This window comes from Panthera tigris, chromosome E1 (assembly GCF_018350195.1).
Source record: "Panthera tigris isolate Pti1 chromosome E1, P.tigris_Pti1_mat1.1, whole genome shotgun sequence".
Lineage (NCBI taxonomy): Eukaryota > Metazoa > Chordata > Mammalia > Carnivora > Felidae > Panthera > Panthera tigris.
The window spans coordinates 57,984,068-58,008,319 of NC_056673.1; the positions used below are offsets into that span (position 1 = coordinate 57,984,068).

At 58.0% G+C, this 24,252-nt stretch overlaps 1 protein-coding gene across 3 annotated transcripts; it reads left to right on the top strand.

Annotated features, from left to right (window-relative positions):
- Positions 1–385: 385 nt before the first annotated feature.
- On the top strand, positions 386–20,991 carry C1QTNF1 (C1q and TNF related 1). 3 transcript variants are annotated; one of them, XM_042967247.1, is made up of 4 exons: positions 386–758; positions 15,336–15,500; positions 17,878–18,017; positions 18,814–20,991. In XM_042967247.1, exons 2-4 carry the CDS (start codon positions 15,352–15,354, stop codon positions 19,362–19,364), a joined length of 840 nt encoding a protein of 279 aa, XP_042823181.1. In that variant the 5' UTR covers positions 386–758; positions 15,336–15,351; the 3' UTR covers positions 19,365–20,991. The 3 variants fall into 3 exon arrangements, with proteins under 3 accessions (XP_042823181.1, XP_042823182.1, XP_042823183.1); XM_042967248.1 differs by having other exon boundaries at positions 15,339–15,500; XM_042967249.1 differs by lacking the exon at positions 386–758 and adding an exon at positions 6,317–6,331.
- The last annotated feature ends 3,261 nt before the right edge of the window (positions 20,992–24,252 follow it).

Genomic DNA, 24,252 nt, shown 5'->3' on the forward strand with positions numbered 1-24,252 from the left:
TTTGCATTGTTTTTTTTAGGGGGAGGGGGGGTCACAGATTCCCCAAAACCTGTCTGTGGTCCCTGGACCCCAGGGGGAGCCTCTGATTGAAAATCTCTCGGGTCTGCCGCCGTTGGGAGGCTTGATTCCACAGCATTGGCTACAAGCGCCCCCTGGGCTGCTTGGAGCCCATCCTCCAGCACCCAGCAAGTCGGGGTTCCCAACGCTCTTTGTCCTCGGCCCCCAGCCACCCCCACACCTGGAGGGACTTCCGGAGGCTGGGAGTGGTCACCCGTACCCGCCGGCCTGCGCCGGCTCCCCAGGGTGGCCAGGGGTAGGGCAGCGCTGGCTTTCCCCTGCCCGCCGGGCACACACACAGTTAATCCTCGGCGGCTGCTGTTTGGATAATACGCACTGGGAGCGTTGGAGGCTCCGCGGCCCCGCTCACATCTGGCTGGGGTTTGCTCTTTACGAGTCTGTCCCGCTCTCTTCAGCTCTTCCTTTACTTTCGAGAAACCGCGCTTCCGCTTCTGGCCAGAGAGACCTTGGAACAGAGGAGGTCAAGGTGCCGGGAAGGCAGGGACCGGCGGGTGGCTGCCCCCGCGCGCCCCCCCCCCCCGCCCCGATTCTGCACCTTCTTCCCGGAGGACTTTTTCCTTCCTTCTCGCTCTCTCCGCTGACCAGGCTGTTCTGCCCCCTCCGACCTGGCTGGGAGGAGGCTACGACGCTGCTGGGAGATGCTCTAAGCCTGAGAGGCCGCCCCAGGACGCTGGCCGGAGGTAGGTGGCGGCTCTGGCGGGCGGGATGCCACGGGGGCCGCTCCGCTCCTGTTCCGCGGCTCCGGGTCTCGGTCTCCCCTTGTGACGAGGGAGCAGGGGCTCTGTGGCAGCTGGATGGCGTCGGGGATGACTGTGCCTCCCCTCGTGTTTGTGGGCTGATTATCTTGCTTCACACTTCTCGAGGTGTGAGAGGAAAAGGAGTGGCACCCGAGTCCCCGCTGTCCCGAGGGGGGCCCCGCCCCGACATTGCCTGGGTCACCTGAGAGACAGGTTTGCCCTGCGGTGGCCAGTTTGGACCCCACACAGAACAGGAAACGCTGACTTTGGCCCCGGCATCTGATGGTCTTGGTGCTCCTGGAGGAGAATCAGTCCGAACAGGGGAGAATAATGTCCCTCTCCCTGGGGACGCTCCTGGGCTGCCTGCACCACTGAGAACCATGCCTGGCCTGGGGCCTAGTCACCCAGCTGTCTTTGAGTCTCTGGACCTCAAACACCTCTCTGGGTCGAGCCAGCATGCACCGCCCTGTTCTTCTAGGCGCTCCATGGGGACAGGTGTGGTCCCCACCTGTCCTGGGCACCCCCATCATGTTAGCCTGGCTCCCAGTGTGCCGACTCCTGGGCAGCCCCGTGTCCTCTGGGGGTGCACACGGGCCCTCCGGGTCCCTCCCGGTCCATCGGAGGAAGCGGCCTCCCTCTGCGACTCGTCTGTCCCTTCCATGTCACTTCATTTCCAGGAATGGAGGCAGTTTGGCACACTGGAGATCCTTCTTTCTGAGCTTTGAAAATGAGGAGTGTCCTGGGAAACTGAGTTTTCTCAACCATGAGCGACACCCCAGGTCCCTGGGGGAGGATGTGAGGTCCTCGAAGGCTGCCGGGCCTTTGCTTTTTATAGGGTAGGAAAGCACGCAGCCGGCCCCACATGCAAGGTCACAACTCGATGCATTTGACTGTTGTGTTTGCTGCAAGGGAACAGGAGGAGGGAAGAAATTCAGAGGAGGGGGAGATGGGGGGCAGAGGGTTGAGTTCTCCTGTCCTGCCTTCCTCCCCCTCCCTTGACCTGAGAGCTGAGAGGAGCTTAGGGTAACCTGTTACAATAGTTGGCAATAAAAATAACGGCGGCCATGGGTCCACGTGTGTGCGTGTGCATGTGTGTGCACGCGTGTGTGTGTGTGTGTGTGTGTGTGTCCCACACGGCAGGCGCTGAGCAAACGTGGATTCTCGATGACTCCATCAACGTCACTCTCACCCCTGAAGAGCCCAGAGAGGCTCGTGACTTGCTCACAGACAGTAGATAGAGGACCCGATGGAGGACCAGCATCTCTGTGCCCAGAGAGGGCATGTAACTTGCTCAAGGATGCACAGCTCTCCAAACTGAGGCTGGGACCTGAGCTTCTCAAGTCTGCAAAAATCCATTTCCCAGCTGTCCACGGAGAAAGCGCCCAGGGGCAGGACGACAGCCAGGTTCTGTTTCCCAGGAATGCTGCCGTCTCCTCTGGTTCTCTCCCTCCCCCTTCTCTCTTCTCCAGCCTCTGGTGTTCCCAGTGAGCAGCAGGTCAAGGAGACAGAGAAACAAGGGTGCAGGGGGGATCTTTGGTGGGGCTCCAGCCGGCCAGAGGAGGCCTCTGCCTGCCCGGGACAGGTGCAGCCAGCCAGCGAGAGGCACCCTCACAGGTGGACAGCGAGAAGCTGACCTGATCCCAGAAAGGTGCACAGACGTCTCCCCTCTTCATTCCCGGGCTGTAAACCTTCCTATCCAGGGCAACCCAGCATAATCTTTCAGAACGTGCTTTCTGTTGTTCTTCCTGGTGCCTTGGGCCCTCCCCACCCCCAGCTATAATTAGCATGACTCATAAACCAAATATTCTGGCACTGAACTTCACCCATCAAAACAAAGATGAAAAGAATTTTGTAGATACAGTCGTGCTGCTGGGTGTCCTCACCGGACAGAAGCTTGCCATCGGGTTTATGTCTTCAGGGGCTAGCCCCTTGTGTGGGACCCTGCTCCTGGCGCTGGGGGTGGCTGAGGGCCCCGGGGCAGGGTGGCGGTGACAGCTCACAGAGGAAAGGAAGAATGGAGAGGTCCTCCTGCACTCACTGCCTAAGGCAGCCCTGTCTGTGGATCCACTGGAGAGGAAAATGGGTGTTTAGAAGCAGCCTCACCTCCCTGCCCCGAGAGGCCAGATATTTAGGTGGAGGTGATACCTCCCCCCACCCCACCCCCGGGCACTCCTTCTTGGTGATGTGACAACTCCGTGGGCCTAGGGTTATTAATTTTTTTTCCTGTCTTTACCTGCTGAAATCCGCCTTCTCTTAAAGTCGAGGGAGACTAAGGCAGCTCCCTGGACAGGAACGAGGGTGTCTCCCTGAGCCCCCACACGGTGCAAGGAACCGGCCGCCCCCCTGGAGGGCAGAGTGGAAAAGGACCATCGAAGCGTGCGCAAGGCGCTTCTGTCCACTCCCTCAAGGCAGCCCAGCGAGCCTGGGGTTTGGGGTGCTCGGGGCCCTGCTGGGGGGAGTTCTGCTGTGGCAGCCTGGGTCCTCGGACCCTTGTCCTTCAGCCTCGCGGGGAGGGACTCGGGGCTGTGAGCGGGAGACGTGAGCTCCCGGCATCCCCTCTAGTCACTCATTCTTGCCCACGCTTGGTTTCTAGGACTGGGCTCAAAGTGGAATGGGTGTGGGCGGAGGTGCGGAGGCCCCCCTTACTGCCCACCAGGGTGTCTCCGGCCTGCCCTGGAGGCCCCTGCAGTCGACCCCTTGTCCAGCTCTGGATGGGACTGGTGCAGGCCTCCTGCGGGGCGTCCTGCCCTGTCCGGGATGGCTGTCAGGATGGCTGTGGGCCAGGCTGGGCCTCAGTGTCTGACCATCTCCCTGGCTCCTGTAGGAATTTTCCTTGAAACAAGACGGAGCAGAGTTGGAGATTGTGGGCAGGGAGGCAGGATGGGAAGGGAGGACGGGAAAGGAGGCAGACAGGCGGGGGCAGGCAGGGCGGGGGCTGGAGGAGTGCGGGAGTCAAGGTGCCCCAGGCTTGGTCAGAGGCTCCTGCTGGCCGCTGGTAGAGCCATGCATGGGGAGCGCCCTAAACCTTTTGCCTTGAGTTGCACCCCCACCCCAAATGGGGACATCTGGTTACCAGCCGCCCTCTGCCCTGGGGACCAGGGAGGGAAAAGGACCTCTCCTGGGCCAGCTGCCAGCCCTGGTGGATTTGCAGGCGGGTGCAGGCCGGAAGCGGGCTGGGCCCGGCAACTTTGCCCTGCAGGTTTCTGGGGCTGGGCTGTAGAGTTGGGGAATGGGGTGTGTTCAGAGACACTTGGGCCCTTTCCCCTTGGGAGGAGTCTGAAAGCGGATTCCGGAGAGAGACGAGTAGGTCCTGGTGGCTTTCGGGGTGGCCATGGGGCCCTTCAATTCCTCTGGCATTGAGGGCACCCCCCCTCCCCGCAGAGCCAGGGCTATGACAGCAAGACCCATGGTTCCTGGGGAAGAACCAATCGCGGGCCTAGGGAGCAAACAGAGCTAGACCCCGGCATCTGGGGAGGTGGGCTGGAGCCTGACGCCCACCTTTCTGTTCCACCCTCTGCTCCTGCACTCTCTTGCTTCCAGGCCTTTCTCTGCAGGAGCCTCCACTAGGGCTCCCCGCGAGCCCGATCCCCAGCAGCACCCCAAAGGATGGGCAGACACAGGTCACCCAGGCTGCTCCCACCGCAACGGCAACTGGTCATACCACTGGTCCCTGCTGGCTGCACTTGGCCTCAGGTTCCTCTGCAGTCCAGCCCTCCGGTCGGCCTCTGTCCCTCAGAGAGCACTGGGGGCCCGATGAAACCATTTGCCATCCCTCCACCCCGTGGTCTCCCCCTCTCTCTCCCTTTCGGAGCTCACCAATGGACTGTTCTCTCCGCCCTGCAAGAGCGATGCTCTAAAAACACACGTTCAACGGACCACACCTCCCACGCCTCTTACATTTTGAGGTATGGGGCGGGGCGGTTCCTGGGGATCCTGTGCCTAAATCCAAAGGGATTAAACTCGGTGGTGGGTTTTGAGATGCCGGCAGCCTGGTGCCAGCGAGATCTCAGCGCACGGCCTCGGTGGAGACGGTTGCCACACCCCCCGCCCCGCGCCTCGTGCCACGCCTGTCACAGAATAGGCGCTCAAGAACCTGCTGAATGAATGAATGAATGAATGCAAGGGCTCGGCTGGTGCAGAGACCCCTCAGAGCCGATGCCACCGCCCCTGCTGCCGCTCTGACCAAGTGAGCCAAGCGGGTGTGGTGTGGTGTGGCAGGATGGGCCGCCTACCCGGCCTCTTTCCAAAGGCCCCCGGAGGTGAAGTGGAAAAGGCACTGTGCTGTCACACACACCTGAGCACCAGCACCTCCCCGCTGTGGGGCCCGGGGCGGGCACTCCTTCCCTCCGCGCCCACTTGCTCACCATTCAGGCGCATTGGAGGGGTCAGGTTCAATGGCGTCCAGAAAGCACGGTGCCCGGAGCCCGGCACGTAGTAGGTGCTTGCTGAGTTGATGGTAGTAGGGCTTCGTTAGAAGGAATCTCTGATAAATGCTGAGGCTGCTCCCAGGGGGCCCGTTAGCTCTCCAGGCCATCGCCCAGAATCCCTAAAGATGGTCTCAAGGATCTGGCATCGTTCGTTGCCTTTGGTTTCATGGCCTCGGGCAGCTTCCTTCGGGAGCAGGTGCCAGCAGAGAGAGGTGTGCCTGGGACGGAACACGAACTGCCTCCTGGGAAACGTGATCTTTCTACCAGGCCTGACTCTAGCCCGAGTCCCATGGCCCTCCCTGGCCCAACCTGTAACCATGGCAACTCCAGGGGGTCTGCTCCCCGGGAGGGGGCCGGGTAGGCTGTGTCTCCTTGGTGCACGATTTCCCTGGAATCCAGCCATCTGCCCGGTACACAGCAGACGCTTAATAAACGCTGGTGCAGGAACTCGAGGCGGGAGCTCCGGGGCAGTTTCTACTCCCCGCGGTCCCCACTTCGATGAGGCACAGATTTGCCACAGCACTGTCCCCAAGCCCCTCCTTCATTCTCCTTCTCGATCGCATCCCCTCCCCTCCCCCCGCCTCCCCCCCCCCCCCCCCGAAGACACAAAATGCTCTCTTCATCCCCAGGGTGGGGCTTATTGATTTGTCATTGTTCTAAGTGGAAAATAACGTGTACTTCGTGTGAAAAGCTATGGCAGGGGAAAGAAATCGGAGAAGCCAAAGTAAGAAAATGGCAAACATCCCTATTTTCATCACCCAGGGATAATTGCTGTGAACAGCCAGGTGGGTGGCCTTCAGATCTCGGCGGCTGAGCACACAGACGGGCACTGATGTGTGTGTGTTTCCAACCCGACCTTCACTCATCATGAACGTCTTTCCACGTCTGCAAACAGTCATCTGTTTACAGAGGTTGCTAATTGGTGCGGCTGGCTGCGCTCGCCCCTCCCCGCTTTATTTATTTATTTACCTGCCTTCACTCGAAGCACGCGTCCCCTGGAGCTTGGAACCTTGGCTAAAGGAAGCTGGGGATGTAGCCCTTTGTGAAGCAGGAGATTTTTCTGAGCGCAGATAAGAGGAGCCTCGGAGGGTAAGGTGGCTGGAGATGGCCACACCAGGATTCAGCCTTGCGATGGCACTCTATGGGGCACCCTGGGTCACTCTCCCCTCCCTTCCCTCCTCTCTCCCCAGACAGCCCCACCTTGAGCTAGAGAGAGATTTGAACACCTTGGCTTGAGGCCCTAGCAAGAAGTGTGGGATCCTAGAGTCCTGGTTGCATGTTGGCTCTGCGGAAAGGTTGAGCGTGGAGTTCTGTGTCGCACATCAGACACCAGATACTGGGGACTCGAGGAGGGGAGACACAGCTGCCTTGGAGGGGCTCCTTGTCCGGGGGCGGGGGGTGTAGACCCTACGGGAGGCTGGGGGAGCACCTTCCTGGAGGAGTGCCCCAGGCGGGGCTCTGAAGAACACACAATGGAGAGGGTGGCGGGGAAGGGACCGACAGAGGCGAGCCTGTGGCTTGTGTTGGGTCTGTGAGCGGCTCCAGATGGGAGCAGGGGGGCGGCAGGTTGGCCAGAGGCGAGGCAGGAGCCAGGTGGTGGCGCCCAGGGTTTACCCGCTTTCCTTACTTCGTGGGAAGCCTTTTCCACCCAGGGCGGGACTCAGATTGGCAATTCTGCAAGGTGCCTCTCTGGTGAGCAGGTTGGAAGACAGAGGGGAGACAGAGGGGAGACGGGGCAGTGGAGAGCTGGGAAGGAAGCGGTGGCCGGCCAGCGAGGAGGGGACCGGAGGCCCTGGGGAAGCTGGGTGGTGGATGAGAGGTGACAGGTGCATGAGAGGTGGGGTCTGAGTGGCCCCCAGATTTCCGGCCTGGCGCCCTTGTGTGGGCGGCCGCTGTAGCTGCAGGAAAAGCAGGAGAAGCAGGTGGGGACAGGAGCGGAGTTAATTCAGGGGTTCGCGGGTCTATGGCAGAGCGGAGAGCAGGTGCTCAGAAGACTGATAACCCAGGCTGTCCTGTAGAACTTTCTGCCATCGTGGAGATGTTGTCCCAGGTGTGCCATCTGAGAGGCTGGTCGCCTAACATCACCTGCTGTGGATGAGAACCGAATTCTCCATTTCGCTTCATTTTAACAAATTTTACTGGCCCCCTTGGCTAGTGGCTACTGCTCCGGAGGACGTGGGACAAAAGCCCTCAGGCCAGGCCGGAGTGCAGACGAGGATCTCGGGGAGCTGTCACTGTAGAAAGTGACAGCGGGTCTGGAGGGGGAGGGGCTGACTGCCCAGGCCACAGCCCCCATAGACACCTGTCTCTGCGGGCACGCCCGTGAAGGATGAACGCTGGGAGGCAGGCTGGGCCAGAGCGGGGACAGAAGAGGTGGCCAGCCCTGTCCTGACTGCAGATTGCATGCTGAGCTAAATTCTGTTCTTGGCCTAGAAGCCCTTAGGTGTGGGACCACGTTCTCTCTTATGACAAGCTTCCTCGGGAGGCATCTGCGAGATGTTGGGGCGATTGATGTCCAGGCCCCAGAAGAACCAGACGTTAGAGCCGCTTGTAAAGAGGCGGGTGTGGTGGGACAGAGGCCTTGGAACTCCCAGGTTCTCTCCTCCCAGAGGGCGTCCCTGCTGTGGGAACATGGGCCCTGGGCCAGGCCACCTGCAGAGCGGGCTCACGGCGGGGCACGAGCTGTCAGTGGCCCTTCTCTGTCACGCAGCTCTCAAAGCAGGGGCAGGCCTGCAGCCCAAGGCCTCGCAGCTGGGAGGTGATCTAAGGACAGTGCTCTAGTCAAGGAGGTCTTTGTTTGCACCGGGACAGACTCGGAGCTGTGGAGGCTGGACTGGCCAGGTGCCCCCGGAGGCCCGACGCCGGCAGCCCACGTGGTCTCACTGTTTTCAGGGCCTGGGCACAACACGGTGTCCCCTCTCCATCCGGGTGAGCCTTTCCTTCCCGAGGCCCAGCTGCCCCAGGAGCGATGGAGACGTGTTAGGAATGGGGGGAGGGATTCTTTTTCCTTTTTTAATATAGAGTGTTTATCCATTCATTTAAGTAATCTCTACACCCAACGAGGGGCTCGAACTCATGATCCCGAGATCAAGAGTCACACGCTCTTGAGACCGAGCCAGTCAGGCGGCCAGCAGATGGGGTGGGAGTCGGGGGAGGTGATTCTTGTCTTCTGTTCTTTTCAGTTTTGTCCCAAGCCAGGCCTCTCTGCTGGGCAGGGAAAAGGAAGCTCTTGCTTATTAACTAGAAAAACCCCATCTCTGTCCCTGGCCATGTGTTTGAAGGTCACCAAATAAACCCCCAAACCTTAGAAAATAAATCCTTCTTCTCCAAGCCAGAGAGCAGCTTCTTGGAGAAGGGGAAAGGGTGAGATTCAGCGAGTGGCGTGGATGCCGGGACCCCACCCTTACTGACCCAGGTTCCTTCAGTACGGGGGTCCTTATCCTGCCACTGCTGCTTCCTTTTCAGGGCTCGGTGGGGGGGAAGCGGGAGAGGGCCTGAGACCCACTGGCCTGCCCGATTAGAGAAGGGGAAATTCGATATTAAATGGGCTTCTGGAGTTGGTGAGCAAACGTCATTCATCAACTGGAAGTCAGTCTGCCTCCCTCCTTCCCGTCACCAGAGGAGTTCCGTAAGTGGAAAATCAGTGTGATGCATGGTGTCTGGGGCAGGAAAGCAGATGTCATGTGTGAGAAAACCCTGACGGTCATCAGGGCCGGAGGGATGCCCCAACATGGCGCTTTCTCCTTCCTGGGCACCCCAGGATCGACATCGAGGAGAGGCCCTGCTGGAGAGCTCAGATCTCCTCAGTGGGAGAAAGATGTCCAAGCGGAGAGGGGCAGCCCTGGGGCTCCCTTTCCGGCTGGCAGGATGCCTGGGAGAGGGAGGTGGCAGAAGCAGACAGGGGAGGGATGTCGGATGCCACGTTGAAGCAAGGAGTGATTGCCCACCACGCCGAATTGCGTTCTTGGCCCAGACGCCATCAGGTGTGGGAGACAGTCCTCCTCTCATGCCAAGCTTCCTCGGGAGCTGCGTGTAAAATTTCGGGGTGATGTCCAGGCCCTCGAAAAGCCAGGCAAAGTTACTTGTCTTGGGGGTATTGAGGTCTGGGATGCAGCCAGAGCTCCTGGAAGGCATCACAGAGAGGCAAATGGTAGAACGGAGAAGAGACCTTCAGGAGACATTCAAGGCGGTCGGTGACTGATTCGATGCGGCGGGTGCATGAGAGGAAGGAGCCCAAATGACTCCCAGATTTCCGGCCGGCTGCTTGTTCTTAGTCCCGCTTCCTCCCCCCGCTGGTTGCGTTTTGTCCGACAGCGCTTTCTGCCACGATCGGAATGCTCTGTTCTGTGCTGTGGCCAGCGTGGTAACTACCAAAGCCGTGTTGCTGCGGAGGGCGTGGAACGTGGCTAGTGTGCGAGAGGAACTGAAGTTTTGAATCTTAGTCAGTTAGTTTAAAACGAAATAGCCAGCCGTGGCCAGCGGCAGTCACAGCAGACCGCACAGGCCCGGGATGTTACCCGCTCACCATTTTGATTCGACAATTTCTGTCCCGTCCCGAGCTATACGGTACACGTCCGTCCGTCCGTCTCCTTCGCTGGACCGTAATCTTCTCGAGGTCAGGGAGGAAACCTCCCTGGTGGTGGAGTCAGTTTCTCCTGAGTTCCGACGCAAGGCTGGGCAAATCGTGGGCACTCAGTAAGCCAGGCCCGTGTGACGCCTTCTGCCAAGAGGAAATCTTGAGCTGCACAGGCCGTGGGACTTGTCTTCTAAGCTTCCTCTAATCCAGGGAGATCCTAGGCTCCTTGCCTCCCCGAACAGCTGGTCACCCGATGAGCGTTTCGGAAGAGGGAAAACTTCATAAATGCTTTTGTCAAATGGCACTGGGCTGGGTGTGGCATCGAGGCAAAAATGCAAACATGTGGTGCCCAAACTCTGCGAGTTTCCCATCAGAGCACAGGCAGGCGGGACACTGTGGGGGTGGGTGGGGCCCGTCTTGAACAGATACCAGGAAACTTGAACGTGGGTATGAATTCCATCTGCTTGAAAGATTTACCCGGTGTCCACAAAAGGTCTGAGAAGGGGGTGAAAATTACTATTATTGTTTTAAAGAGGGAGGCAGAGAGAGCGAAAGAGAGAGAGAGAGAGAGAGAGTGCTGAGTTGGGGAGAGGGGCAGAGAGAGAGAGGGAGAGTCTCAAGCAGGTTCCAAGCTCAGCATGGAGTCCGACACGGGGCTCGATCCCACGACCCTGGGATCATGACCTGAGCTGAAATCAAGAGTCAGACGCTCCACTCATTGAACCACCCGGGCGCCCCAAACGGATGAAAATCATGAACGAGGACGTGTTCTCAGGCTTCCTCCATCGGCCCATTTCCCCCTTCCGCACCCCCACTCCTACCTGGGGGGGGGTTCTTCCTTTGGGGGAGGGTAAGCAGGAGGCAGATGGCAGGGCCGAGGGGAGAGCAGCTGGAGACCCCCAGCAGGAGAGTCTGGGGCAGAAACGGGAGAAAAATGGAGTTCACCGAGCTGACGTGGGATTTGGCAGATGAATTTCTTCACAGGGTTTCAGAAGGGCAAGTCGGGAACTTGAGTCACGTTGGAGCTGGCCTCAGAGGCCTTGACCACAAGGCAGCCTGGAGACCGGGCCGTGTGGGCCGGTGAGGGTTGTCCAGGCTGGCGGAGAATTCCCGCCTCCCGGACCTGCCTTTGCTGTGTGTGTGTATATTCTTCTGAGTCACCCTACTGGGGGCAGAGCCTCACCCTTTGTAGGTGACTTCATTTCACTGGAAATTGCTAAAAGTGATTTGGAGGCAAGTTTGGTTTGGATGTTGGGCAATACTGTTTTTGCCCAAAAGTTACGAAAATGATGGTGTCGTGATGCTGACTTTTCTGTGGCCTTTGGTAAAATGGTTCCGCAGACATTTTTTATTCCATCTTAATGTTCATTTATTTTTGAGAGAGAAAGAGAGACAGAGCACGAGCGGGGGAGGGGCAGAGACAGAGAGGGAGACACGGAATCCGAAGCGGGCTCCAGGCTACGAGCTGTCCGCACAGAGCCCGACGCGGGGCTCGAACCCACGAACCCTGAGATCGTGACCCGAGCTGAGGTCAGACGCTTAACCGCCTGAGCCACCCAGGCGCCCGGGTTCTGAAGATATTTTTGAAGGAGGAAAAAGATTTCACTCACGGTTTGCTTTGGCCCCAAAGAGGAGGTTCTTGAGGAGAATCACCAGCCTCTGCTGCCCTCACGACGTCAGCCTGGCGCCTGGGACTCTTTGCTGGCTCTGTCCCCATTGATATCATCCCCCTTAGGTCGGCTGCGTCCTCGTCCCCACCTCTTCCGATCAAAGTCCAGAAAATTCCTTTTCCAGACTGGTAAGAGACAAACCAACACGCCAAACGGGGCTCCCACTGGGGGCAGAGCCCTGATCCTCAGCTGGGGGGGGAGGGGGAGTTTTGCCTCCCAGGGGACATGCAGCAGAGTCCGGAGACATCTTTGGCTGTCAGTCACCGCTGGGAGTGGGGCGTGTTAATAGAATCTAGTATGTGGAGTCCAGGGATACTGATAAATATCCTGCAAACGCACAGGACAACTCCCACAACAAAGAGTGAGTCAGCCCCAAATGTCAGTAGTGCTGAGGTTGAGAAACCCTGGGGACAAAAGAATCCAAGGTAGCTTTTTATGTGTGTTTGTTGTTATTTCCTGACTTTCCCCAAATGAATATATATTACTTTGGATTCAGGAAGAAAAAGGTTTAAAGAAAGGAAAACCTCTTTTCCTTTTAAGTGATGCAAGCTTGGCATTTACAGAAAAAAAAAAAAAAAAGTAATTATTGAGGGGCCGAGGAAAAACAGAGGAAATACAGAAGAAGGGAAATAAACAACTTTAGAAAACTCCATTTCACAAATATTTGTTGAGTAGCAATCAAGTTCAGGGTGCTGCAGGATGCTTGGCCGGTCCAAGAGGAACACGACTAGGAGGTCACGGGCTGCTGTGCAGAATCCTACGGGCCAAGCAAAACTCTGCAGAATAAGACAACAGGAAAAACAAAGTTTAAAAAGGGGAGGGAGAGGTTTTGGCAGCTGAGGGTCTGGGAAGGCGTCAGGAGGAAGGGGAAGCACTTGGCTTTGGTCTGGAGGACCAGGTAGGATAATGATGTGATCTGAGGACAGCCTGTTGAGTCAAAACCAGTGCCCCCCCACCAGCGCCCGCTTAAAGATTGGGCGGTCTGAGGCTAATAACTTCTCTACGTCTCTGTTTGCTCATCTGTAAGGTTGGTGTAATAACGAATGAGTATTGTCTTCTTAAAGGATTCACTGGAGGTCCCTCTGAGGCCTATGTCGGGGTAAGAATTGCTAATGAGGACGTGTTCTCAGACCTAACCCTAACTTACCGGGCTAGAAGGATGCACTGAAATGAGGCCTGGGGTGGATGCTCAGGGCTGCGCCTGGTGCACTGGTGGCCCAACAAGGCTGGTTTTTAGTAGAAGGACGAGAAAGGGAGCTCTTGGCCAGGGGAGAAGGATACGTACAGATGGACAGATGCCAGGAGTTTGGGGAGCATGGCTGAAGCTGGGATTCAAAGTATGGTCCGAGGACTAGGAGCACTGGCAGCATCTGGGCTTTTTGAAAGTGCAGACCCTCAAGGCCCTATCCCAGATCTTCTGAATCAGAACCTGCATTTAAACCAGGTTTCCCAGGTGGTATGTGTGTATGTTAGTGTTTGCAAAGCAGGGAGCTTGGGCGTAGGATGAGGGGTGCTGTACAAGGTAGCTGAAGAGTGGGGTGTCACGTATGACCTGTCAGGCATAAATGGTGGATGGATGGATGGATGGATAGATAGATGGATGGATGAATGGATGGGTAGATGGATGGATGGATAGATGGGTGGATGGATGGATGGATGGATGGATGGATGGATAGATGGATGGATAGATGGGTGGATGGATGGATGGATGGAAGGATGGATAGATGGATAGATGGATGGATGGATGGATTGATGGGTGAATAGATAGATGGATAGATAATTTTAATATGTATTTTATAAATTCACATAAACACATACAGTAGAGATTCTGAGTGGGGGGCTTATCCAAGCAGTCTCTTGGTCATTGGGAAGCTCTACTGGGTCCTGGAGCTTGGGAGGGATAGCTGGTTGGTAGAGAACTTAGAGGTAGGGAGGCCCAGCTAATCCACTGCGGTGTATGAGGTGGGGAGTGCTGCAGCCAACTGAAGACTTGGCGGAGGTGTGGGTGACAAGGAAGGAGGGGGTTTCTGGGGACGCAGCCTCCCTAGCGCAGAGGCTCATTACATCTCCAAGGATCCATCTGGAGAACCTCTGGCCTCTGCCTTTTATCCCAGGGCTCTGGTTCCTGGCCGTCTGCCTCCCCCATTTTGTCTTTATTTGGCACGGGGGCTCCAGCAGGGAGGGCTAACGGAGCACCCTCTCCGCAGAGCTATAACAGCGAGCCCACCAACACACAGAATAAAGAACAAAGCCCCCAAGTCGACCTAGCAGCTACAAGGCCTCTGAGCAACGGGGTGTTTGAGGGAAGTCCACGGCCTCCCATGATCAGCGAAAGGAACGTTCATCTGGGTGGATAATTACTGACAAAAACCGAAATCTGTCTCAGTACTTAATTCTCCTTAAACATAAAGGAGGAACTGAAGGAAAATCAGACCTGGGACCTTCTGAGATTTGCCTGCCAGTAACAACCTGGATCCCACTCCTAACTTGGCTTCAAGGGGAGGGTGGTTCTCATCGTCACTGGGCCTCTGTCTCTCACTGGGCAGCTGAAAGTGTTGGGCAGGGTGTCCTGGCAGGCCCGTCGAAGTGTTGAATTGTATGCTTTGGTGAACAAAGTTTGGCTGGGATTGGCCAGTTACTCACTCCTGCAGTGGGGAGGTTTCCCAACCCACCAGCAGCAGTCAAGGCCATCTAGCTGTCTATCCATCCATCCAGAAGCTCCCCCAAGTTAGCTGGGGGAGATGGCTCTAATGGTGGAAGTGGATAGGATGGGGTTTTTTTTGCCTATTTTAAGCCCAAGCACTGCCCCCTAATGGGCTCACTGGGGACCCCCAGTGGATGTGTCTTTCTAGAAGGACTGTTTTCAATACTGGGTGAGGACCTGTCCAGAGCGTTCACCTGAGAACACCATGAGAGACATGTGACAGAGCTGGCTCTGATGAGTGACCGAGGCGTCAAGGGCTGGACCCCACCCCCTCCCTAAGTGAGATGCGTAACCTCCCTCCCTCCCCATCCACGCCTACGGCACAGGGCAGTGACCACACGCATTCATCCGGGAGTGTGCTTGTTGTTCTAGCAGGGCTGATAAATGGTCACCCGGAGAGCCCACTGGCTGAGGCTCCGGGGGCAGAGGACGTGTGCACATGACGGTGTGTGAGTGCATGTGAGTGTGTGCATGTGTGTGCGTGCACACGTGTGTGCCGGTGGGAGAGTACGCGGGTGTGCACGTTAATTGTGTGAGCATGCCCGCGGGTACAAGTGTGTTGAAAGTGTGCGTATATACAGGTACTGAGTGTGCTGAATGCGTGTGGGAGTGTGTGAGAGCGTGTGACTGTGTCAAGTGTGTGAGAATATGTACCCGGGGCGCGTGGGTATGCACGGAGGTGTGTGCGTGTGTGAGCGCGAGTAAACGTGTTAGGACTGTGCAAAAGTGTGTGAGCACAAGAGCGTGTGCACGTATGTACAAGAGTGTGTCACGTGTAAGAGTGTGAGCTTTCGTGTGCACCTGCCGCGTGGGAGTACCGAGTGTACGTGTGCACGCTGGCACGTGTGAGAGTACGCGAGTGCACGGGCCCACGTAAGTGTGAGAGTACCGAGGATACGTGCGCACGTGTGTAAGCACGAGGGCACTAAGTGCACGGGTGCACACGTGTCTCGTGCAAGAGGACGCGAGGGCGCGTGCACGAGTGTGCGCGGAGCGTGTGAGTGCGGCGGCCCGTGTGCGGTCGCCCTCCCGGAAGGGGCCGTGGCCGAAGCCCCTCCCGGCTTCGCGGGTCTGGCGATACCTCCGGTTGCCTCTCCGCGGGCCCCCTCCCAGCCCGTGTCCTTGCCCGTGTGTCTTTCCCAGCAGGGCGCGCGGGAACATGGGCTCCCGGGGACTGAGACTCGGGCTGGCGAGCTGCCTGCTGCTGGCCTTCGCCTGTGGCCCGGTGCTGGGCCGTGCGCCGCGCGGCCCACAGGAGCTGCAGGAGCAGGAGGGGACCGAGGAGCTGCCGCTGGACCACGCGGAGAGGTGAGACACCGGGGCGGTGTGCACGCGGGCGCTCGGGCTTGGCGGGATGAGCCTGGGGTCCGGAGCACCGCAGGGGGCTCGTTCGGGGCCGGACGCGAGGGAGCAACAGCCAAGGCCAAGGGACGGTCCTCGCGGGGGCCGATCCTTGAGGACAGACCAGCCATCTCCCCTTTCAGCGAGCCTTACCTGAAACCGAGGACTGTACCCCTCCCCGTTCTAACCCCAAAGGGATTGGGTCTGTTCGGTTTTGCAGCCACATCCTTAAATAAAGAGTTCACCGAAGGGGCGCCTGGGTGGCTCAGCGCGTTAAGCGTCTGACCCTTGACTTCAGCTCAGGTCGTGATCTCACAGTTCGTGGGTTCAAGCCCCACATCGGGCTCTGCGCTGACAGCGCGGAGCCTGTTTGAGATTCTGTCTCCCCCTCTCTCTGCCCCTTCCCTGCGTGCTCGATCTCTCAAAAATAAATAAACATTAAAAAAAAAAAAAAAGAGTACACCAAGCCCCCCACCCCAGCCCTTGGGTTGTCTTTCCATTCTGGTCTTGTCCTTTGAGAGTATCTTCCAGGGTTCTGAGAAGCGCCGTTGGGAATATTTTGTAGGGACACACCGGTCACCCGGAGACCGGTGCCTAGGGTGTTACTCATGAAACTGTCATTCCTCGCATGTGAGGTTCCAGCCCGATGCTTTGAGTTTCTGCATTAGTCTCAGCTTCGGGCCGACCTGATGCCTCAGACTTTAGGTGTGCTTTACAGGACGATGGAATTGCATGCGATGCGGCACACGGTGACATCTGTCACCTCCTGCTCCTTTTCCTCGTCCTCCACTTCCCCCTCCTCCCCCTCCTCCTCCTCTCTCTTTTCGCTCAACGAACATTGACCATCTAATATTGGTCTGGCCATCCGCTAGGGACGGGGGGACCTGCACAGATGACAGTCCCTGGCCTCCGGGAACCCTGAGGCTATGGGGGAGCAGAGTGGTGAACAGTGAGGTAGGACAGGTATGCCCGCAATGCTGGGGGTGGCGGTGGGAGGGGGGACCGAGCAGAGGAGTGACCTCATCTTGAAGGACACCTGGGGGGCATCCGGGTGCGGAAGGAGGGTGTGTGGGAATTTGTGGCCATGCCGGGTGGCTTTGGGGTAGCAGAGGGTAGGAATGGGAAGGGAACTCCTGAAGTTAATCCTACAGGGAGTCATGGACGATTATCACGGAGAAGGTGGGGATGTCTGGGGATGTCATGGAGAGGTTTCAGGGTCCTGGGGTTCCAGAAAGAAGGCTGGAGAAGGCAGAGAAGATGGATGGGAGGTGTGGGGGGAGGCAGATTCCAGGAGGGCGGTCAGAGTGGTGACGGTCCCCCAGAGATGGGGAGGCCTGAGGACCCAGCTTCTGCAGGTGCCTTGGTGGGGGGTGCTGACTGCTCAGGACCCCGTGGTCCTCAGAATGTGGTGGCGAGGCCAGAGACATCTCCCAAATGAGCCTGAAGCTCCATTCTGGGTGGCCGATGACGGTAACGTGAGGAAGGCTTGGAGGGAGAAGGTTCCGGGGGCGCAGTGACGGGCCGACACTTTGGGACACATCACCTCTGTGGGGTTTGCGGGCTCTAGATGGAGACTGCCGGCAAGAGGCGGGGGTCCACCTGGGAGTCCCCACCTGGCACTTGTGGGGCCTGAATTTAGGGTGTGCGGATCCGTTTCCTGGATTATCTGGGGTTTAAAAGCAGGAGCGGAGGCAGAGAAGGAACCGGCCTTTTGAGATGGAGTGACTACCTCTGAGATTTGTACCTTCGGCTCCAGAGCCTGGGAGCAAACAGAGAAGCCAGAAAGAGCACCGCGCAGCGCAGGGCGAGGCCGCGAGGTGGCAGCACGGAGCTGTCCCCCGCCACCCCGCCCCGGCCGCCCCTGTAGCGTGGGTAGCAAATGTTAGAGCGGAGTCTCCAGCTCAAAGCTCAAAGGAACGGTAAAGATCTGGCCGAGCCCTTTCATTTACAAATGAGTCAGCTTCATGTAGTATCTTCTAGAACCACAGTTGATGGAGGGGGTTCACAGCACCGTCACACATCCTCTGAAACCCCTCCCGGAGGGGCAGAGCTCTCCAAGCAGCCCGGGCTCGGCTCCCACGGCCGGCAAATTACTGCTGTGTTTGTTATCGCTGTTGGTGAGGATTGCTGTGACCAGAAGGCGGGGGGTTGGGGCTCTTCCAGAAATTTCATTCAGGGGTCCCAGACTTCGCCAAGAGCCAACGCTGCCTGTCTCGAGGGGAAGCGAGTGCACGCCCTGGCACGCCCAGGAGAGAGGGGAGGCAAGCAGGTTAGACCAGACCCTCTGGCAGCAGGAGAGAGAAGAGAGCTCTTGGCTTCCCCGGTAACGTCTTTATTCCCTTAGGGATGAAAAGAACCATGAAAAATACAGCCCCAGGCAGGGGGAGGACGAGCCCGCTTCCCGATGCTTCCGCTGCTGTGACCCCGGCACGCCCTTGTACCAGGCCATCCCGGTGCCGCAGATCAACGTCACCATCCTGAAAGGTCAGGCTGCTGCCAAGCCACCGAGGGGACCTTCTCCCGGGTGGGGGTGGGGAGTGCTCTGTTCTGCGGGGGGCGGGGGGGAGGGGGAGAGGATGTAGTCTTTTTTTTTTTTTTAATTCAGTTTATTTATTTTGAGAGACAGAGCAGAGGAGGGGCGGAGAGAGAATCCCAGGCAGGCTCCGTGCTGTCAGCGTGGAGCCCGATGCGGGGCTTGAACTCACATGAACCTGTGAGATCATGACCTAAGCCACCCAGGCACCCCAGGAAGATGGTGGTCTTTAGGGTGGATGAGGCGGGCCGCCCCTCAGGGCACAGAGCAGAGGCAGGCTGACCTCTAGAGGTGGAGGAGGAGGAAATTCCATCCGAGGCTCTGTCCCCTTTCCAAGAGGGCAGATTGGAAAGAAGCGGCCCGCAGGACCGGGGTCTCGCCGCCCCCCTGCCCCCGGCTGCATCCGAGCCTCTGTGTCCTCTGTTCTGGGGCTCGGCACCCCACCCCCCGCCCCCAGCCCGCTTTCTGAAATGCCAGCGGCCGCCGCGGTCCGGATAACCTCGCGCAGCCCTGCAAAAGTCTGACCGGGAAGCTCCCGGGCGAGCCCGACATCTGCAGTTCATTTGCTTCGAGTCGGCCGTGGGCCCGGCCGCAGCGCCTGCCGCTTTTGGACAAACCCACATGTTCCCTTTGCTTTGCCAGCACTTTCCGGAGGGGGAAAACATGAAGGCCTCTGGATGAAAATAGAACAGCCGTGGCGGCTGGGCCAGCTTTGCTCGACGCCGCGTGCTCTCTCGTCCCTTTTAGGTGAGAAGGGTGACCGAGGAGACCGAGGCTTGCAGGGGAAATACGGCAGAACGGGCTCCGCGGGCGCCAGGGGCCACACGGGCCCCAAAGGGCAGAAAGGGTCCATGGGGGCCCCCGGGGACCGCTGCAAGAACCACTACGCCGCCTTCTCGGTGGGCCGGAAGAAGCCCCTCCACAGCAACGACTACTACCAGACGGTGATCTTCGACACGGAGTTCGTGAATCTCTACGGCCACTTCAACATGTTCACCGGCAAGTTCTACTGCTACGTGCCGGGCATCTACTTCTTCAGCCTCAACGTGCACACCTGGAACCAGAAGGAGACGTACCTGCACATCATGAAGAACGGGGAGGAGGTGGTGATCCTGTTCGCCCAGGTGAGCGACCGCAGCATCATGCAGAGTCAGAGCCTGATGTTGGAGCTGCGGGACCAGGACGAGGTGTGGGTGCGTCTCTTCAAGGGCGAGCGGGAGAACGCCATATTCAGCGACGAGTTTGACACGTACATCACCTTCAGCGGCTACCTGGTCAAGCACGCCCTGGAGCCCTAGCCCCGCCGGCCCCGCGTCCTCCCCCCCCCCACCCCGGGGAGGGGTGGGGGGCACGGGTCTCCTGCCGCCCCTCCCCCAGGCCTGGCTTCCCCGCCTCACTGCCCAGCTTCGGCCCTCCACACCACGCCACTCGCTGAAGGGGAAGCGGAATCGGCTTCCGGGCCTTGGGGGCTCCCGGGTGGGCTCACCGGGTGGGCACCTGCGAGGGGGGGGGCGGCTCCCCTCCATGCACGTATCCCCAGGCGACCCAGCAGGCGCCCGCGGCGGCCACGGGGCAGGGTGTCCCAGAGTCATCCCCGCTCCCTGCCGTGGCTGGAAGTAATTAAGGAAATTGTAACGTTTGTGAAAGAAACAAGAGGGAGGCGTTGTGATTCTTGCCTTCCCACCGGCCGCACCGGTTCCCTGGGGAGGCCGTTCGAGCTTGAGCTTGTGTCAGCCTCCTGCTAGAGGAGACCCGACGTGGACGCTGTGGGCCACGGGGGAGGGGGGCGGAGGGCGTGGGACCCTCCTCGGCCATTCATGAGCCTTCTTTGGCAACCGCTGGACTGACATCCACGTCCTGGGGTCGGCACGGCCTTGCCCCGAGGGTTCGGCTGGACTGTGTGAGCCACAACAGTGAGGGGGGGGGGGGTGGTGGCTGGGGTGGGGGTAGCGAATGTCAGCTCTCAGCAGGGCAGCCAAGCCCTGGGCCTCGGCCTCTGGGCTGAGACGAACAGCCTGCCTGTTGGAACCCGCAGACTCCTGACAACAGCCGGGGACCTGGGAAGTCCCTGGGTCTGCTCAGCACAACCAAGGCAGAGCCATCCATCTGGCGTGGTTCTGCCCCCACGGCCCCAGACTGCCCCGGAGCCCTGGGCAGGGCCTTCACGCCCGCCACCCTGGCGCTGGCTTTCCGCTCCTCCTCTCAGACGGGTCAGCCATGGAAGGCACTGGAGCCATACTTTTGTAACAGCTGTCGTGGTTATATAATATTTGCTATACAAGCTCCCTGCACACCATCTCCAGTCCTGTTTCCCTGAGGGCTCAGTGCTCTCCCCCAGGCCTCTTTGACCAGTAGCCTAGGACACCGCGGGAGGGCCTTCCTCTGGGCCCCGGAGCAGGGAAGAGCCGGAAAGAGCCGGAAGGGGCTGGAAGGCTCTGCCTGCCTCGGAGCCCCCGCGGGGCACCGTCCTTCTGACCAGGAGAGAAGCATGTCTCAAGCACTGCAGTCAGAACCCTCTCTGGGAGGTAGGGTGTAGAAACACCCGAAGCGGCTGCTGCCTAGATTTGGTGCTCTGGCCCGTGGCTGACTTTGGCCCGGTGGCCCTTCCCTGCCTCTCTCCGTTAACGCCCAGGGCCAAGGTCCCTCTCCTACCTGCTTGGGCCCCTAAGCCCCTACGGGAACCTTCCTTCCCTCAGGGAAGGGTCGGTCCTTCCCTGGTGACCCTTGGCCTTGACCCATCCCTCTGCCCTCCCGGGGGCCGGGCCACCGGGTCTGGGCCCCGTGCCTCCTTCCCTCTGAAGGACTTCTGCTGGTCAGACTTTCAAAACGGTGTTTCTACGGGCGTGCTGGTGAGTGGAGCGTCCGCCTGCTGCTTTGTGCTGTCCCGGTGCTCTTTCGGAAAACATTAAACTTGGAACCATGCGTTTGAGCATCATGGCCTCTCCAGTTTGGTCCTTGAACCACACCCTGCCCCTTTCTCTCCCCCTCCCCGCACCCCACCGGCCGCCCGCGGGAAGCCTGGGGGCCCGCGGCGGCTCGGCACTGGGAACGTAGGTACCGGCGGGCACAGGCCGGGCCCCGAACTGCCTTGTTCCTCCGGGCGTGTTTCCCAGGCTCAGCGGGGCGTGGCCCGTTGGGCACCCTGTGCCCGAGGAGTCTGTGAGGGGCGGGCGGGAGGCAGGCCTCGGGCAACTGTGCTGCTGTCCCCGGGTTGCTGTGACAACCCGCCACAAGCCCGATGGCTTACAACAACACACATTTCTGTCGCCCCGCTCCGCTCGAGAGTCCGAAGGTTCTACATGAAGGTGTTGACGGGGTCGCTTTTCCTCCCAAGCCCGTAGGGGAGGACCCTTCAGCTTCTGGTGGTCCCCGGCATTCCGTGGTGTGTGGCTGTGTCACCCCGGTCTCTGCCCATCTCTGTCTTCTTTCTTGGGCCTCTCAGACCTCCCTCTCCTTTCCCTCATTAAGATACCAGTCACTGGATTTAGGGCCCACCCTATACCCAGGATGATCTCCTCTCAAGATCCTTAACTTAATGACCTCTTCACATTCACGGGAATCAGGGGTTAGGACTTGGACGTACCTCTTGGTGGGGGGGGGGACATGATTTAGCCCAATACAATGACCCGCTGGCTTGAATACACCCACCAACAGCCTCCCTTATGCTCGAGCACTGAAGAGTGGACGCTTCTTCTCTCCGTCGCTTGCCAACTGGGTTAGCGGCCAGAGCCCTTATCCGACGGCGGCCAGCAGGCAGTGCCGGAGCTGCCTTTGCTCCCTCTGGTGCCAGCAGGGCTGGTGTCCTTCCTCTGCCTGGTCCTGGGATCAGCCCCTGCTCGGCTGTGGGCAGGCCCCCACCTCCACCCAGCAGAGGCCATCCATATAGAAGGATGTGCCGTCTACGCAGCGGGGAGGCTATCTCCTGAAGACGCACGGAGAGAACGGGCCAGCTCCCTCCAGATGCCCACCGCCTGCCCTCTCTCCAGGACACGGAGCGCGGAACACCTGCTCTACCGCCCGCCAAGCCAACGCGGGGGATGAGGTGGCGTTTGCTCCAGAGCCCACGCAATGCTCTCTCTTTCTCTCTGAGCTCTCCCCACACCCAGTCCTTGCTGTCCCTGTCCTTCTACTGTTCTGTTCCCTTACTGTTTGCACTTCTGACTCTCCAAATATTTACTCTGCCTGCTTCGTGGCTGCCCATGTGCTAGGTGCTGGGACGCCACGACGAGTAAGATAGGGTACTTGCCTTCCGGAGGACTTTTCTGGGGTGTTAACTGTGGTGTGACACAGATGTAGCCTCCTCAGCAGTGGATGCTTGGCACCTAGTTATCTGCCCCATATGACTCCCTCCCCAAGCAACTTACTTTGCATGGGCTCCTTGCCCTGTGCCCTGACCTCAGCTAGTAAGGACTTGGCTAACCGTTCCTGGAAAAGACCTGATAAACTCAGTCGCAAAACAAATACTAGTGTTTTAGCAAAAGGACTTAGAAACAGCTGATGACTCCGCCAAAGGGGAGAACTGTTTATGCTACAACTTTCACGAGCTTCTGTAGCCAGGGGTGGGAGCGGTGAGGCATACACATCCCATCCCATGGGGTTATTGTGTGTGCGTGTGTGTGTGCGCGCGTTTGCACTCAGGGATGAGTTTCTGTGGTGTTCACTATGGGAACACAATGGTATGATGGCAAACTGTTCTTTTGGGGGCCACAGTAACTGGAATAAAATGAGCCCTTCTTGCCCAGATCATGAAAAGAAAACTCACAACGTTACAGAAAATAATAAAATAAAACAAGACGCTTCCAGATGCAAAGAAAAGAGCTGGACCCCTACCTCACACCGAATACAAAAATTAACTCGAAGTGAATCAAAGACCTCAATAGAAGAGCTAAAACTATGAAATTCTTAGAAAACAGTATGGCTGCAAATGATCCCAACCTTGTATCAGGCAGTAGTTTCCTAGATGTGATACCAAACCCCAAGCAACACAAGGAAAAATAGATAAATGAGAATATCATCAAAATGTAAAATTCCGGGCTTCAAAGGACATGACTGAGAAAGTGACAGCACGAAATGGGAGAAAATATTTGTAAATCATAGATCTGATAAGGGACTTCTATCTGGAACATATAAAGAACTCTTGCCACTCAATAATTAAAAGAAAACCAAACTGCAGCGTCTACGTGGCTCAGTAGGTTGGCCATCTGACTCCGGCTCAGGTCACGGTCTGGCAGTTCGTGACTTCGAGCCCCATACCGGGGCCTCTGCTGTCAGCGCTGAGCCCACTTCGGATCCTCTGTCTCCCCCTCTCTCTGCCCCTCCCCCACTTGCTCTCTCTTTCTCAAAAATAAATAAACACACAAAAAAAGAAAACCAAATAAAAAATACGCAAAGGGGGGTTCATGGGTGGCTCAGCTGGCTGAGCGTCCAACTTTTGACTTCAGCTCAGGTCATGATCCCAGCGTTGTGGGATCGAGCCCTGCTGAGCATGGGGCCTGCTTCAGATTCTCTCTCTCTCTCTGTATCTCTCTCTTTTCCTCTATCCCTCTCCCCCACTTGCCTCTCTCTCTCTCTAAAATAAAAAAAAATAGGCAAAGGGTCTCAGTAAACATTTCTCAAAGAAGATTTACAAATGACCAGTAAGTACACGAAAAGATGCTCAGTATCACCGGCCCCCAGGGAAATGCAAGTCAAAACCGCAGTGAGATACAAGTTCACAGCCAACAAGATGGCTGTCATCATAGTGACAAACGTTGGCAAGGACGTAGAGAGGCTGTCACCCCCTTACGCGGCTGGCAGGGGCGTAAAATGGTGCAGCCGCTTTGGAAAACAGTCTTGTGCTTCCTCAGAATACTAAACAGACAGCTACAGGTGACCCAGCAATCCCACGCCGAGGTGTGTACCCAAAAGAAATGAAAATGTTGTCGATAAAGGTCCTCGGCAGCATTACTCAAAACAGAGTAGAAACAAACCAAATGCCCATCAGGTGATGAATAAATGGACAGAATGTGGTCTATCCACACAACAGAAGAGTACTCGGCTGTAAAAAGGAAGGGGGCAGCGACACCTGCTATATAATAACGACGCTAAGTGAAGGGGGCCGGTCACAAAAGACCACACGTTCTATGATCCCACGTGTGGGAAATGTCCTGAACTGGCAAATCCGGAGCGATGGAAAACAGGTTTAGA

Bases quoted from the DNA above. Each gene is read 5' to 3' on its own strand.
- C1QTNF1 (XM_042967247.1), top strand. From the start codon at position 15,352: ATGGGCTCCCGGGGACTGAGACTCGGGCTGGCGAGCTGCCTGCTGCTG. The intron at 15,501-17,877 runs GTGAGACACCGG...TTATTCCCTTAG, and splicing joins CCGCTGGACCACGCGGAGAG to GGATGAAAAGAACCATGAAA. The intron at 18,018-18,813 runs GTCAGGCTGCTG...CGTCCCTTTTAG, and splicing joins CAACGTCACCATCCTGAAAG to GTGAGAAGGGTGACCGAGGA.